General features: G+C 44.4%; 1 protein-coding gene across 3 annotated transcripts in view; it reads left to right on the plus strand.

Annotated features, from left to right (window-relative positions):
* LOC115120436 (phospholipid-transporting ATPase IH) overlaps nt 1-14,613 on the plus strand; it is an 87,290-nt gene extending 72,677 nt beyond the window's left edge. The window contains exons 19-31 of one of the 3 annotated variants that reach the window (XM_029649407.2): nt 5-238; nt 339-516; nt 706-808; nt 1,016-1,161; nt 1,402-1,461; nt 1,580-1,707; nt 1,849-1,984; nt 2,528-2,551; nt 10,206-10,271; nt 10,472-10,575; nt 10,675-10,840; nt 13,529-13,775; nt 14,521-14,613. In XM_029649407.2, the coding sequence (XP_029505267.1) occupies nt 5-238; nt 339-516; nt 706-808; nt 1,016-1,161; nt 1,402-1,461; nt 1,580-1,707; nt 1,849-1,984; nt 2,528-2,551; nt 10,206-10,271; nt 10,472-10,575; nt 10,675-10,840; nt 13,529-13,775; nt 14,521-14,528 (1,600 nt within the window). In that variant the 3' untranslated portion in view covers nt 14,529-14,613. The remainder of the gene's footprint in view (nt 1-4; nt 239-338; nt 517-705; nt 809-1,015; nt 1,162-1,401; nt 1,462-1,579; nt 1,708-1,848; nt 1,985-2,527; nt 2,552-10,205; nt 10,272-10,471; nt 10,576-10,674; nt 10,841-13,528; nt 13,776-14,520) is intronic. The other 2 variants (XM_029649479.2, XM_029649550.2) reach the window with 2 other exon arrangements.
* The last annotated feature ends 1,139 nt before the right edge of the window (nt 14,614-15,752 follow it).

The raw sequence follows: 15,752 nt of genomic DNA on the forward strand, positions 1-15,752 counted from the left end.
GCAGGCTCCAGGAGAAGGCAGCAGACACCATCGAGTCGCTCCAAAAGGCTGGGATGAAGGTATGGGTGCTGACGGGGGACAAGATGGAGACCGCGGCAGCTACGTGCTACGCTAGCAAGCTGTTCCGCCGCTCCACACAGATACTGGAGCTGACCAAGAAACGCACCGAGGAACAGAGTCTACATGACGTTCTGTTTGACCTGAGCAGGACTGTACTCAGACAACGCTCCCTGTCAGGGTAGGCTGCACATTTTGTGTTCCTATGTTTTGTTTGTGTATATTCACGGTATGTCTGTGTCTCTGTGTGTTATCGTCTGTATCTGTGTGTATTTCCCCAGGCTGTCTGTGGAATGTCAGGACTATGGTCTGATCATCGACGGGGCCACCCTGTCTGCTGTGCTGAAGCCCAGTCCAGAGAGCTCTGGCTCGGGGAACTACAGAGAGATCTTCCTGGAGATCTCTAGGAACTGCAGTGCCGTGCTCTGCTGCCGCATGGCGCCCCTACAGAAAGCACAGGTTGGTCTAATGTCACTTCCTGTTTCACATGGGAAACCAGTGAGAGAGAGTGGTTAGTTAGTTAGCCTGTTGAGTCATTGTGGGAAAAATGGTCTTCTACTATAATGACATGGTTAGGCAAGAGGTCAAGCCATATAGCAGTATTATTTTGGTATTTAATGAGTTGTGGTATGACTGTTGTCTGTCCAGATTGTGAAGCTTATCAAGGCATCTAAGGAGCACCCCATCACTCTGGCTATCGGTGACGGAGCCAACGATGTCAGCATGATTCTCGAGGCACACGTGGGCATCGGTGAGCTCATCTCTCTGATTGGCAAGCTCTTGGGTCTACTCTGATTGGTGGGAACCATCAGCTAGCACTCATTTATATTCTATGATTGGTGGGAGTCATTAGGTCCCAGACATCTCATTGGTGTCAAAACAGACACTAGATATTTAACAAAGACCTATTAGTATGAATGTTTTCCATCAATCAACCAATCCCTTTCTGTCTTCTAAGGCATCATGGGTAAGGAGGGGCGCCAGGCGGCGAGGAACAGTGACTACGCCATCCCAAAGTTCAAACACCTGAAGAAGATGCTGTTGGTGCACGGACACTTCTACTACATCCGCATCGCTGAGCTGGTGCAGTACTTCTTCTACAAGGTGAGCTTTACTACAAACACCAATACTGGGCATTTACTGGGCACACATTTCAATTGTTTAGTATTGAATGACACAACCTGGGACTTTGACACGACCTCAGCCTGGTACCTGTCCCAGAAGAGAGAGCCATTGGTTAGCCAATTGTCGAGGCACGAAGCTGCAAGCAGCTGAATGAGGAAACAATGTTTAGTCCTCCCTTTCTCACTTTGTTTCTCCCACTTTCACTCTCTCGCTCTCCAGAATGTGTGCTTCATCTTCCCTCAGTTCCTCTATCAGTTCTTCTGTGGATTCTCTCAGCAGGTAGGTGCTCAGAATCATCCAAAATGACGGTTGCCTGTAACGGTTGCCCGTCATGGTTGCCTGTTTTGTCATGCGTGGCCTGTATCTTTCTGACTGTGCTCTTTGTGTCCCTGTGCAGCCACTGTACGACACAGCCTACCTGACGCTGTACAACATCAGCTTCACCTCGCTGCCCATCCTCCTCTACAGCCTCATAGAGAAACACATCAGCATAGAGATGCTCAAGAGAGATCCCACTCTGTACAGGTCAGAGGAACATCCCACTAAAACTGTTTTGAAAGACAATATAATTCCCACACAGAAAAAAAGGTTTGAACCAATTATATTGTTTTTGTTTGAAACATTCTCTCTTTATCCCCCCCATCTCCCGCTCTCTTTCCGTCTCAGGGACGTAGCTAAGAACGCTCTGCTGCGCTGGCCCGTGTTCCTCTACTGGACGTGCCTGGGCTTGTTCAACGCCTGTATCTTCTTCTTTGGTGCCTACTTCCTGTTCGACAACACCACCTTCACCAGTAACGGACAGGTGAGCCCTGGCAACCGTCTCCCCTGCAACCGGGGCAGAGCGCCGTTGTCAAGGACCAGTTGACATGTTGCCCTTAACCACAGATCGAGGATCAGATGACCAAACCCCAAATCATAAGCATTGACCATTAGCTGGGTGCCATTTTGAGATTCACTCACAGTGATGGTTGATAGAACACCCATCCATCTACATGTGATTGTCCCATAACACCAGACGTTGAAACGGGAGTAATACAATGTGGTCAGGTTCAGGTTATCTATGGGTAAGTTAAGGTCAGGTTGTGGTTCATTTGTGTTCGGAGTGCAGAAGGAATCTCAGTGATCTCCTTTAGCTTGACAACCATCAGGACTCCATTCATATGGACACTGCAATAGCATCTTTCTCTGTACTGTTGATTTATGTCATTACTGTTTTGTGCCTTTGGTCCTGTTTTTTTTTAAGTTCAAACATCCTGGAATCCATTTACTCTTTGTCCTGATTATTTTCTCTTCTTCTTCCTCCTCTCTGCTTCTACTTTATTTGACTTTTCTTCCTGTTCCTCAGCTTATGACCACCAACACACAGATGGTAAGCCTGTCTCTCTCCCTCTCTCTCTCTCTTATCTATCGTGTTCTTTTAGCTTCTGTTGGTTTTTAGTTATGAGTTTAGCTTTGAGCTTTACCGTTTCATTCCGAAACATCCATCCATCCCCACCTCCGACATCCACCTCATTCTGCCTGTAGTTGTTTAGTTCCACATCTCTAGAGCGCATCTACCCAGTCCAACACCTGACCTCACTAGCTCCACTCTACTAATATATATACACTAGTCACTCCCCCACATTATCCTTTATCTGTTGGTAGTGTATTTAACTGTGTGTGTGTGAGAGTGCATATGTGCTCAGTAGTTGAACGTCATAGACGATGCATTTTGTCAAAAAAGCAGACACTCTGCTGTTCATTCTAGCTGCACTGTCTTGGAAGGTGCCCTCTTTCACCCAAACAATGTATGTTCACATTGTCTAGTATTTGTAGAAGATATATTTATTGTACAGAGATACATTTCTAGTTGTCAAGCTCCTTGGGTAGGGACATGATTATGTTGATTAGGCTAGTGAGAGGAGGAGGAGGGGGTAGTCAGGGATGACAATATGGGGGTTCCAACTCCTCCACTATGCTAATCAAACACATCCTTTCTCACTCTACCTCTTCCTACATCTCTCTTGATCTCTCTGATTACGTCTCGCTCCATCTCTTTCTCTATTGCGTTCTCCTTCTCTCCAAACTCTCCCTCTTGCTCTCCCTCTCTTCATCTGACTCTCCCTCAATCCATCTTGCTCTCCTGTCTCCCGCACTCTTCCTCCTGATCCTTCCCGATGGCAGCTTTGACAGTAATCTGTGTGGAGAGACCACACACACAGAGAGGGGGATGACTAAGGAACAAATGCGTTGATTTGCTCTATTTTTAGCACTATATTTTGCATCCTGCTTTTGCTTTCAAGGTTATTTACCATAATTGGTCTCATTATGCATACAGTGCCTTGGGAAAGTATTCAGACCCCTTGACTTTTTCCACATTTTGTTATGTATGCCTTATTCTAAAATGGATTAAATAAATAAAAATATCAGCAATCTACACACAATTACCCCATAACGACAAAGCGAAAACAGGTTTTTATACATTTTTGCAAATGTATAAAAAAAACGGATAATATTCAGACCCTTTGCTATGAGACTCAAAATTGATCTGGGGAAGGGCACCAAAACATTTATGCAGCATTGAAGATCCCTAAGAACACAGTGGCCTCCATCATTCTTAAATGGAAGAAGTTTGGAACCACCAAGACTCTTCCGAGAGCTGACCGCCTGGCCAAACTGAGCAATCACGCTGATAGAGCTCTAGATAACCATCTCTGCAGCACTCCACCAATCAGGCCTTCATGGTAGACGTAAGCCACTCCTCAGTAAAAGGCACATGACAGCCTGCTTTGAGTTTGCTAAAAGGCACCTAAAGACTCTCAGACCATGAGAAACAAGATTCTCTGGTCTGATGAAACCAAGATTGAACTCTTTGGCCTGAATGCCAAGCGTCACGTTTGGAGGAAACCTGGCACCATCAGTACGGTGAAGCATGGTGGTGGCAGCATCATGCTGTGGGTGTTTTCTTCAGTGGCAGGGACTGGGGGACTGGGAGACTACTCAGGATCGAGGGAAAGATGAACTGAGTAAAGTACAGAGATCTTTGATGAGAACCTGCTCTAGAGCACTCAGGACAATCAGACTGGGGTGAAGGTTAACTTTCCAACAGGACAACAACCGTAAGCACACAGCCAAGACAGCGCAGGAGTGGCTTCAGGATAAGTCTCAATGTCCTTGAGTGGCCCAGCCAGAGCCCGGACTTGAACCCGATAGAACATCTCTGGAGAGACCTGAAAATAGCTGTGCAGCAATACTCCCCATCCAACCTGACAGAGCTTGAGAGGATCTGCAGAGAAGAATGGGAGAAACTCCCCAAATACAGGTGTGCCAAGCTTGTAGAATCATACCCAAGAAGACTTGACTCTGTAATCGCTGTTTTCAAAGGTGCTTCAACAAAGTACTGAGTAAAGGGTCTGAAATTAGTTATGTAAATGTGACATTTCCGTTTTTTTTTTCATAATTGGGTATTGTGTGTAGTTTAAGGGAAAACAACAATTTAATAAATTTTAGAAAAGGCTGTAACGTAACAAGATGTGGACGAAGTCACAAGAAGACCACACATTTTCTATAGTATTTAGGTCAGGGCTTTGTGATTGCCACTCCAATACCTTGACTTTGTTGTCCTTAAGCCCTTTTCCACAACTTTGGAAGTATGCTTGGGGTCATTGTCCATTTGGAAGACCCATTTGCGACCAAGGTTTAACTTCCTCTTGAGATGTTGCTTCAATATATCCACATGATTTTCCTTCCTCATGAAGCCATCTATTTTGTGAAGTGCACCAGTCCCTCCTGCAACAAAACACCCCCACAACATGATGCTGCCACCCCATAACATGATGCTGCCACCCCCGTGCTTCACGGTTGGGATGGTGTTCTTCGGCTTGCAAGCTTCCCCCTTTTTCCTCCAAACATAACAATGGTCATTATGGCCAAACAGTTCTATTTTTGTTTCATCAGACCAGAGGACATTTCTCCAAAAAGTACAATCTTTGTCCCCATGTGCAGTTGCAAAGCGTAGTCTAGCTTTTTTATGGCGGTTTTTGAGCAGTGGATTCTTCCTTGGTGAGTGGACTTTCAGGTTATGTCGACATAGGACTCGTTTTACTGTGGATATAGACACTTTTGTACCTGTTTCCTCCAGCATCTTCACAAGGTCCATTGCTGGGATTGATTTGCACTTTTCGCACCAAAGTATGTTCATCTCTAGGAGACAGAACGCCTCTCCTTCCTGAACGGTATGATGGCTACGTGGTCCCATGGTGTTTACTTGCGTACTGCTGTTTGTACAGATGAACATGGTACCTTCAGGCATTTGGAAATTGCTCCCAAGGATGAACCCAACTTGTGGAGGTCTACAACTTTTTTTCTGAGGTCTTGGCTGATTTCTTTTGAAAGAGGCACTGAGTTTGAAGGTAGGCCTTGAAATACATCCACAGGTACACCTCCAATTGACTCAAATTATGTCAATTAGCCTATCAGAAGCTTCTAAAGCCATGACATAATTTTCTGGAATTTTCCAAGCTGTTTAAAGGCACAGTCAACTTAGTGTATGTAAACTTCTGACACAGTGGAATTGTGATACAGTGAATTATAAGTTAAATAATCTGCCTGTAAACCATTTTTGCAAAAATTACATGCACAAAGTAGATGTCCTAAGTGACTTGCCAAAATTATAGTTTGTTAACAACAATTTGTGGAGTGGTTGAAAAACTAGTTTTAATGAAGCCAACCTAAGTGTATGTAAACTTCCGACTTCAACTGTGTGTGTGTGTATATATATGTATATATATATATATATCTCGTCCAAAATAATAATTTTATGTGTGCGTGCATACAGCACCAGTCAGAAGTTTGGACACCTACTCATTCAAGGGTTTTTGTCTATTTTCACTATTTTCTACATTGTAGAATAATAGTGAAGACATCAACACTTTGAAATAACACATGGAATCATGTAGTAACCAAAAAAGTGTTAAACAAATCAAAATATATTTTAGATTCTTCAAAGTAGCCACCCTTTGCCTTGATGACAGCTTTGCACACTCTTGGCATTCTCTCCACCAACTTCACCAGGAATTATTTTTCAACAGTCTTGAAGGAGTTCCCACATATGCTGAGCATATGCTGCTTTTACTTCACTCTGCGGTCCAACTCATCCCAAACCATCTCAACCGGGTTGAGGTCCGGTGATTGTGGAGGCCAGGTCATCTGTTGCAGCACTCAATTACTTTCCATCTTGGTCAAACAGCCCTTGCACAGCCTGGAGGTGTGTTGGGTCATTGTCATGTTGAAAAACAAATGCTAGTCCCACTAAGCTCAAACCAGATGGCATGGCGTATCGCTGCAGAATGCTGTGATAGCCATGCTGGTTATGTGTTCCTTGAATTCTAAATAAATCACCGACAGTGTCACCAGCAAAGCACCATCACAACATCTCCATGCGCCCCGGTGGGAACTACACATGCGGAGATCATTCCTTCAACTTCCCTGTGTCTCACAAAGACACGGTGGTTGAAACCAAAAATCTCAAATTTGGACTCATCAGACCAAAGGACAGATTTCCACCGGTCTAATGTCTGTTGCTCGTGTTTTTTGGCCCACCAAGTATCTTCTTCTTATTGGTGTTCTTTAGTGGTGGTTTCTTTGCAGCAATTCGACCATGTTGAGATGTGTCTGTTACTTGAACTCAGTGAAGCATTTATTTGGGCTGCAATTTCTGAGGCTGGTAACTCTAATGAACTTATCCTCTGCAGCAGAGGTAACTCGGTGTCTTCCTTTCCTGTGGCGGTCCTCATGAGAGCCAGTTTCATCATAGCGCTTGATGGTTTTTCCGACTGCACTTGAAGAAACTTTCAAAGTTCTTAATGTTCCGGATTGACTGACCTACATCTTCTGTTTACCAACCTTACCTTGTCACAACACAACTGATTGACTCAAACAAATTCATTTGTGGAATTTATTTATTTATTAACTTTTAACAAAGCACACCTGTTAATTGAAATGCATTCCAGGTGACTACCTTGTGAAGCTGGTTGAGAGAATACCAAGAGTGTGCAAAGCTGTCATCAAAACAAAAGGTGGCTACTTAGAAAAATATAAAATATATTATAATTGAACACATTTTTTGATTAATACATTATTCCATGTGTTAATTCATAGTTTTGGTGTCTTCACTATTATTGTACAATGTAGAAAATAGTCCAAATAAAGAAAAACCCTTGAATGAGTAGGTGTGTCCAAACTTTTGAGTGTGTGTGTATGTTTATATGCATGTTTTCTTTTTTTGCCTTATAGCGTAAGATAGCAATAGTCTGCTGTACCGGAGTCAAAACTCCGGTATTTTTCATCCTATGGCTTGTTCTCCATCTTTTAAATAATGAGCCAACATGTTTTCAGCACTGTTATTCCCATAACTAATCCCAACAAATGTTCTCATGCTTTCTCTTGTCTCTCTGCAGCAGACACAGAGCAATATGTTTGGAACATCAAATCGCAAAATAAAATGGCATTATCGAATCCCAATATATACAGTGGCTATCATAAGTATTCACTTCCCTTGGATTCTTTTGTTGTGTTACAAAGTGGGATTGAAATGGATTTAATTGTGATGTTTTGTCACTGATCTACACAAAATAGTCAATGTCAAATTAATAAAATAGGACACATTTTTTAGTTGCATAAGTATTCACCACCTTAAATGGCCTAAATAGGTGCAGTAATATAAACGTGCTTAACAATTCACATAATAAATTGCATTGGCTCACACTGTGTGCAATAATAGGGGTTAAAATGATGTTTTAATGACTACACCATCTCTGTACCTCACACAATCTATTAATTACACTTTGGATGGTGTATCAATACACCCAGTCACTACAAAGATACAGGAGTCCTTCCTTAACTGAGTTGCCGGAGAGAACGGAAACCGGTCAGGGTTTTCATTAGGAGGCCAATGGGGCAAAGAAATGAACTTTTTATCCTAAATACCAAGTGTTATGTTTGGGGCAATTCCTACATATCGCTAGGTGTCACTCTCCACATTTTCAAGCATGGGGGAAGGGAAAGGAGATACCTAGTCAGTTGCACAACTGAATGCATTCAACCGCAATGTGTTTTCTGCAATCCAACTCCTCTGAATCGGAGAGATGCGGGGGGCTGCCTTAATTAACGTCCATGTCGTCGGTGCCTGAGGAGAAGTTGTTGGGGGTTAATTGCCTAGCTCAAGGGCAGAACAGCATATTTTTCTACCTTGCCGCCTCTATTAATGGCCCAACGCTCTTAACCACTAGGCTACCTGCCCCCCTGTTGGTGGCTGCATCATGTTATGGCTATGCTTGTCATTGGCAAGGACTGGAGTTTTTCAGGATAAAATGAAACCAAATGGAGCTAAGCACAGGAAAACCAGGTTGTCTGCTTTCCACCAAACAATGGAAGAATAATTCACCTTTCAGCAGGACAATAACGTACAACACAAGGCCAAATATCAATCAATCTATCAAATTGATTTACAAATCCCTTTTCACATCAGCAGATGTCACAAAGTGCTATACAGAAACCCAGCCTAAAACCCTAAACAGCAAGCAATGCAGATGTAGAAGCGCGGTGGCTAGGAAAAACTCCCTAGAAAGGCGGGAACCAAGGAAGAAACCTAGAGAGGAACCAGGCCCTGAGGGGTGGCCAGTCCTCTTCTGGCTGTGCCGGGTGGAGATTTATAAGACTACATGGCCATTTAATGCCAGATTGTTCTTCAAGATGTTCAAACCATCATAGATGACCAGCAGGGTCAAATAATAAACAGTGGTTGTAGAGGGTGTAACAGGTCAGCACCTCGGGAGTGAATGTCAGTTGGCTTTTAATAGTCGAGCATTGAGGTTGAGACAGCCGGTGCGGTAGAGAGAGAGTCAAACAGTAGGCCCTGGACAAGGTAAGACGTCCGGTGAACAGGTCAGGGTTCCCTAGCCGCAGGCAGAACTGTTGAAACTGGAGCAGCAGCACGACCAGGTGGACTGGGGAAAGCCAGGAGTCGTCAGGCATTATCCTAGGGCTCCGGTCCTCTGGGAGGGGGAGAGAATTAGAGGGAGCATACTTAAATTCACAAAGGACACCAGATAAAACAGGAGAATTACACCAGATATAACAGACTGATCCCGGCACAGGCTATGGCAGCATAGATGCTGGAGATTGAGACCGGTGGGTCGGGGGACACTGTGGCCTGTCCGACGATACCCCCGGACAGGGCCAACCAGGCATGATATAACCCCAGCCACTTTGCCAAAGCACAGCCCCCACACCACTAGAGGGATATCAACAGACCACCAACTTACTATCTTGAGACAAGACTGAGTATAGCCCACAAAGATCTCCACCGCACGAGACCAAGAAGGCACAAAACTGGACAGGAAGATCACGTCTGTGACTCAACCCACTCAAGTGACGCATCCCTCCTAGCGACGGCATGGAAGAGCCCTAGTAAGCTAGTGACTCAGCCCCCGTAATAGGGTCAGAGGCAGAGAATCCCAGTGGAGAGAGAGGAGCCGGCCAGGCAGATACAGCAAGGAAAATATATACTGCAGTTGCTTACCAAGAAGATTGTGAATGTTCCTGAGTGACCGAGTTACAGTTTGTTCTGAAATCTGCATCAAAATATATGGCTAGAGAATGGCAGTCTAGCAATGATTAATGACCAATTTGACAGAGCTGGAAGAATTTTGAAAAGAATAATGGGCAAATATTGTACAATCCAGGTGTGCAAAGCTCTTAGAGACCTACCCAGAAAGTCTGTTGCTAGTCCCAGCACTAAAATGCAGGTGAAATTGACATTGCTTGTTTAAAGTGTCAAACGTTACAGGGTTTAGGGTAGTAATACAGTAATTATAGATGGTGCTCTGTGTTGAATAATGGTTTTAAAGAAGTCAATGGTTTCAACCGATGTCTCCCTGGAAAACAGATCTTTTATCTCAATGGGATTCTGTATGTAGATAAAGGATGAAATGCAGCGTGATGATGTACTGTAGCAGACTGTTCCTCCTCTCTCTGTTCTCTAGATGTTTGGAAACTGGACCTTCGGGACTCTCGTCTTCACTGTGCTGGTGTTTACTGTCACGCTCAAGGTGGGTTAGTGTATGTGAGTGTTTTGTGAATCTGAATCTGTGTGAATAGCCTATGTGTGAGAGAAAATTGATCCATTAGACTTGCTCATCGGTCGTTAGAGCTGTGTGCCCTGCAGTTGTGGCGATTGATAATGTGTGTGTATCCTGTGTGCCCTGCAGGCGTGGCGATTGATAATGTGTGTGTATCCTGTGTGTTGCAGCTTGCCTTGGACACACACCACTGGACCTGGATCAACCACTTTGTCATCTGGGGCTCCCTGCTTTTCTATGTCATCTTCTCACTGCTCTGGGGAGGCATCATCTGGTACGCCTCTCATTCTTACAACTAACTGATTCTTACGCTGTACATTATTGGTATCACTTAAACAGAAATAAAATAACGAGATGTCATCTCTCCCTCTAGGCCCTTCCTGAACTACCAGAGAATGTACTATGTGTTCATGCAGATGTTGTCCAGCGGTCCGGCCTGGCTCGGCATCATCCTTCTCATCACGATCAGCCTGCTGCCTGATGTGGTCAAGAAGGTCCTCTGCAGGACCCTGTGGCCCACCGCCACCGAACGCGCACAGGTAGGAAGGACCGCAACTTGACCACATAAATAGGAGTGTACCAGTGAATTAAAGGGTTATTCGTCTTCAGAAACAATATGTTCAGTAGATAAGTACTGTAGGCCTACCTGTAAAATCACCTAAATGTATCCAGGTATAGCTCCCTCTGATATGCCAGACAACTCATGGTACTAAAACTCTCATTTCAAAGATTTTACTGAGTTACATATAAGAAAATCATTCAATTGAAATTCATTTATTAGGCCCTCATCTATGGATTTCACATGACTGGGAATACAGATATGCATCTGTTGGTCACAGATAACTTAAAATAAAGTTAGACTGATTTTCTGTTCCACTTCCTATCTGGTGTGACCACTATTTGGCTCCTGCAGCGCAACACATCTCCTTAGCATTGAGTTGATCAGGCTTTTTATTGTGGCCTGTGGATTGTTATCCCACTTCTCTTCAATGTCTATGCGAGGTTGTTGGATATTGGTGGGAATTAGAACACTCTGTCGTACACGTCGATCCAGAGCATTCCAAACACGTTTCAGGGTGGACATGTCTGGTGAGGATGCAGGCCATGGAAGAACTGGGACATTTTCACCTTCCAGGAATTGTGTACAGATCCTTACGACGTGTGGCTGTGCATCATCATGCTGAAACATGAGGTGATGGCGGCAGATGAATGGCACGACAATGGGCCTCAGGATTTCGTCACGGTATCTCTGTGCATTCAAATTGCCATTGATAAAATGCAATTATGTTCATTGTCCGTAGCTTATGCTTGTCTATACCAAAACCCCACCGCCACCATAGGGCACTCTGTTTACAACGTTGACATCAGCAAACCGCTCACCCACACGACGCCATACACGCGGTCTGCCATCTGCCCACTACAGTTGAAACCGGGATTCATCTGTGAAGACTTCTCCAGCATGCCAGTGGCCATCGGAGTTGAGCATTTGCCCACTGAAGTTGGTTAGGATGCCGAACTACAGTCAGGTCAAGACCCTGATGAGAACGACCAGCACGCAGATGAGCTTCCCTTTCTGACAGTTTGTGCAGAAATTCAGTTGTCCAAACCCACAGTTTCATCAGCTGTCCTGGTGGCTGGTCTCAGACAATCCCACAGTTGAAGAAGCCAGATGTGAAACTCCTGGTCTGGCTTGGTTAAATGTGGTCTGCGGTTGTGAGGCTGGTTAGATGTTCTGTCAAATTCTCTAAAACCATGTTAGAGGAAGCTTATGGTAGAGAAATGAACATGCAATTTTCTGGCAACAGCTCTGGTGGACATTCCTGCAGTCAGCATGCCAATTGCATGCTCCCTTAAAACTTGAGACGTCTGTGGCATTGTGGTGTTTGACAAAACTGCACATTTTAAAGGGCCTTTTATTGTCCCCAGCACAAGGTGCACCTATGTCATGCTGCTTAATCAGTTTCTTGATATGCCACACCTGCCAGGTGGATGGATTATCTTGACAAAGGAGAAATGCTCACTAATAGGGATGTAAACACATTTTTGCATAAAATCTGAGAGAAATAAGGTTTCTGTGCGTATGGAAAATGTGTATTTCAGGTCATGAAACATGGGACCAACACTTTACATGTTGCGTTTATATTTTTGTTCAGTGTAGATTGACCCTCTGTTAACCCACACTGTATTGCTAAAACTCCTCCACCTTTCACCACCTATTATTACTACTTCCTGTCACAATTGCATAGATGTGAGAAATGTGGCAAAGATTCCACCAAGCCTATCAGAAGGCAAGGTGAAGCAAATATCACATTGCTTACACCTATCCAATGCTTTCAGATCTGTAGCTAAATCTGACTGATTCCTTTCTACTTTTCTCTTCCCTCTCTGCCTCTGCCTTGCTTCCTAATCGCCCCCCTTCAATCTCTCCTGTCTGTCTCTATCTTTATCCTCACCCCACCCCTCCCTCCGCCCTCTGACCCCATCACCCTGGGCAATGGCAATGGCAGTCCAATCGCTCGTGCCTTACCGTGGAGCTATCCACCATCTTTGTGCTCACTCAGTCCGACAGCAGATTGAGTTTCTGATTGGCCAAGAGACTGCAGAAGAGGAGGAGGAGGTGACTCTTTTTAAACACTTTCGTCAATGTTCAGTGTTCCACCGTCATTGAGTTACATCAGTTTCAACATTTAGCTCCCAACTTTCCAACGTCAATCACAATAGTGTTCCCATCCAGGGCTTCCATTTCTATGTCAAACAATTGCACTCAAGTGCCAGACAATACTGACATTCATACGGCTAAATATGCTACTGCTGATCAAGCTGATAACAAGCTCTAATCACTGATTTCATAACCTTATTAACCTATCACTAGCCTTCTGTTAGCATCTCGCTAGCTTTACAACCTCACCCAGTACCATACTCAGCCTGTCATTCTCATCATGTTCCCCTATGGATGCTATTCAAATGTAGCACAGTATGTATTGTATATGCATGTGTAAAATGTACGTTGATGTGTTATTCCATCCAAATGCTAACTTGCTAGCATGTGTGGCACACCGACGCTAGACTAATCGGCCGTGATAACAGACAGATTATTGCTAGCAGTACGCTGGGAAGTTGAAGGGCTATCATCATGTTAGTTACAGTGCAGTGGTTCACCGCATGTCTTCTATTCGGAGCCGCCTCCTGGTTCCTGACCCCTTCTCACCCTTACTGTTTGCCCACAGAGGGTGAGGGCTGATGGCGTGCACGAGAGGAGTGTGTCCCCGGCCACGGGCCCCGACCCCAGTCCTGTTGCTGGTGGTGGAGGCAGTGAGAGCGACATGCTTTGCCCTGCTAGGACCTGTGAGGGGGAAAGAGGAGGTGAAGGGGTGCGAGCTGCCAGGACTTATGACTCCATGATGTCACACAACCCTAACTACCTTCTCAGCCAGCCCCTAGACCACGCCCCCTCAGACGGTGAGGGCTGTTACGGTAACTGTGGGGTACATCTTGGTGGGTGATGGTTTACGCTTTGTGATTGGGGACATTTCATTTCCTGCTAGAGGCTCTTCACTGCTAGCTGGTTTTGGACAAATCACAACCATGGAATGAAACGCATGGGGCCTTCTGGGTGGTTTATGTGTGATGATTCTCCTCGAGTGCTTTAGGGTGGTTAGCCTGGAAGATCAGGGTGACTGGCTTGGGCTGGTACTGTATTGTAAACTCACTTGGGATACAGAGGCATTTTCTGGCTTTCCTTCTGTCCTGCTGAGAGATGCTCTTAGGTAGCCTAATTTGTTCTTAACTGACTTGCCTCGTTAAATAAAGATTAAATAAATAAATAATAATAATAATAAAAGGTACATTTATTTTTATTGGATCACTCACATGCTGTCCGTGTCAACACAGGTTTCAGAGGCAATGCCACACATGCATTTTGTGCAAATAAATACATTTGGTATCTTAAACATGGAGATAAGGTTAAATACTATCAACTGATATTAACATCAATGAAAACATTGGCATTGATGATTATTATTGAATACATCTGATTAAATCAAATCCCCAGGGCACATCAGTGTACTTTTGACCTCTGGTGTTGGAAAATGGTACATGTTAATCTTTCATTTTTATTGCATGCTGATCACCTGAATGTGAATTGAACATGAAACAGACCAGGGTATTTTCAGTAGGTCTTACCACTTCCTCTCTCTATCCCCTCCTTCCCTCTCTCCAGGACATTGACAAGCTGTTGCAGAGCAGTGTAGCAGAGTTGACACCCGTGTCCTCTCGCCCTTCTGGCCCCTCCTCCAAACGGAAGAGCACTGACACCTCCCACCTTCACCTTGGGGTTCCAGGGCCCCGAACACTCCACAGGTCTGAGTTCTTCCCCCACAAACTGGTATTGTTCCACTGGGCTGATGGGGGTGGGGCAGACCTCCACACCCTCAGCCTCTACGTGCTCCGTAAACTCGGGCTGGCTTTGCCTACTACCCACCAGGGCCAGAGACCTCTGTGTGACACAGACAGACACACACACAAACACAGGCTGATGTGTGAGCATACACAACGATGTGCACACACACAGAGACCAATATGTGACCTAAACCTACAAATAATATGGATTTGTGTTCCACTCATAAACAATGCATACACAAACGCTCACTAATTCTCACATACTCCTGGAACATGAAACATTTACCATGTGCATTGTCAGCCATTCGGAAGCGGATACGATTTGAGGCTTCCACATGCTTCAGTTCGGCTGGCGCTTTGCCGAGAATGTAACGTGTGCGCTTGCATACTCCCTTAAGACTTTCACTTGAAAAATCAACACAAAATGTATGTCCATTTTGAGATGCCGTAGCCAGCATACAATTCCTCAAAATAGTCAGAATTAATCTAAGAACTCGTGAAATTTTGACGCTTTTGCCGATGAGATCTTAGTTGCGCAATTTACATCTAACTAAGATGTTTGGTGCAGTATTTATCAATGAAAAAATGTGCATGAAAATTAGTTGCAACGTTGAATGACAACAAAGACTTTATTGAAGAATCCCTACTGGTGACCAATCACCGACTTCGGCTACCGACTTCGGCTTGTGTCCCTGAACAGCTGCAAAAACTCTTCCCGAAGTCCAAAAGGATAAAAATGTCAGAAAATGTCATCATAATATATGCACAAACTCTTACGAACTGTTTCGCCTGGGAAGCATGCGGACGCCTTTGACCTCCAAGTTGCCTCCAATTGGTCCTGTCATAGTTCTATTTCAGTCTGGTCCTGATCCCAGTCCACACCACTACTCTGCTACTCTGCTATTCTATTCTACTACTTTACTACTCTACTACACTACTCTATTACTCTACTCTTCTTCTACTTTATTCTACTCTACTTTACTCTACTACACTATTCTACTACTCTATACTCTATTCTACTCTACTATACTCTATTCTACTACTCTATTCCTC

Source organism: Oncorhynchus nerka, linkage group LG1 (genome assembly GCF_034236695.1).
Source record: "Oncorhynchus nerka isolate Pitt River linkage group LG1, Oner_Uvic_2.0, whole genome shotgun sequence".
Taxonomy (NCBI): Eukaryota; Metazoa; Chordata; class Actinopteri; order Salmoniformes; family Salmonidae; genus Oncorhynchus; species Oncorhynchus nerka.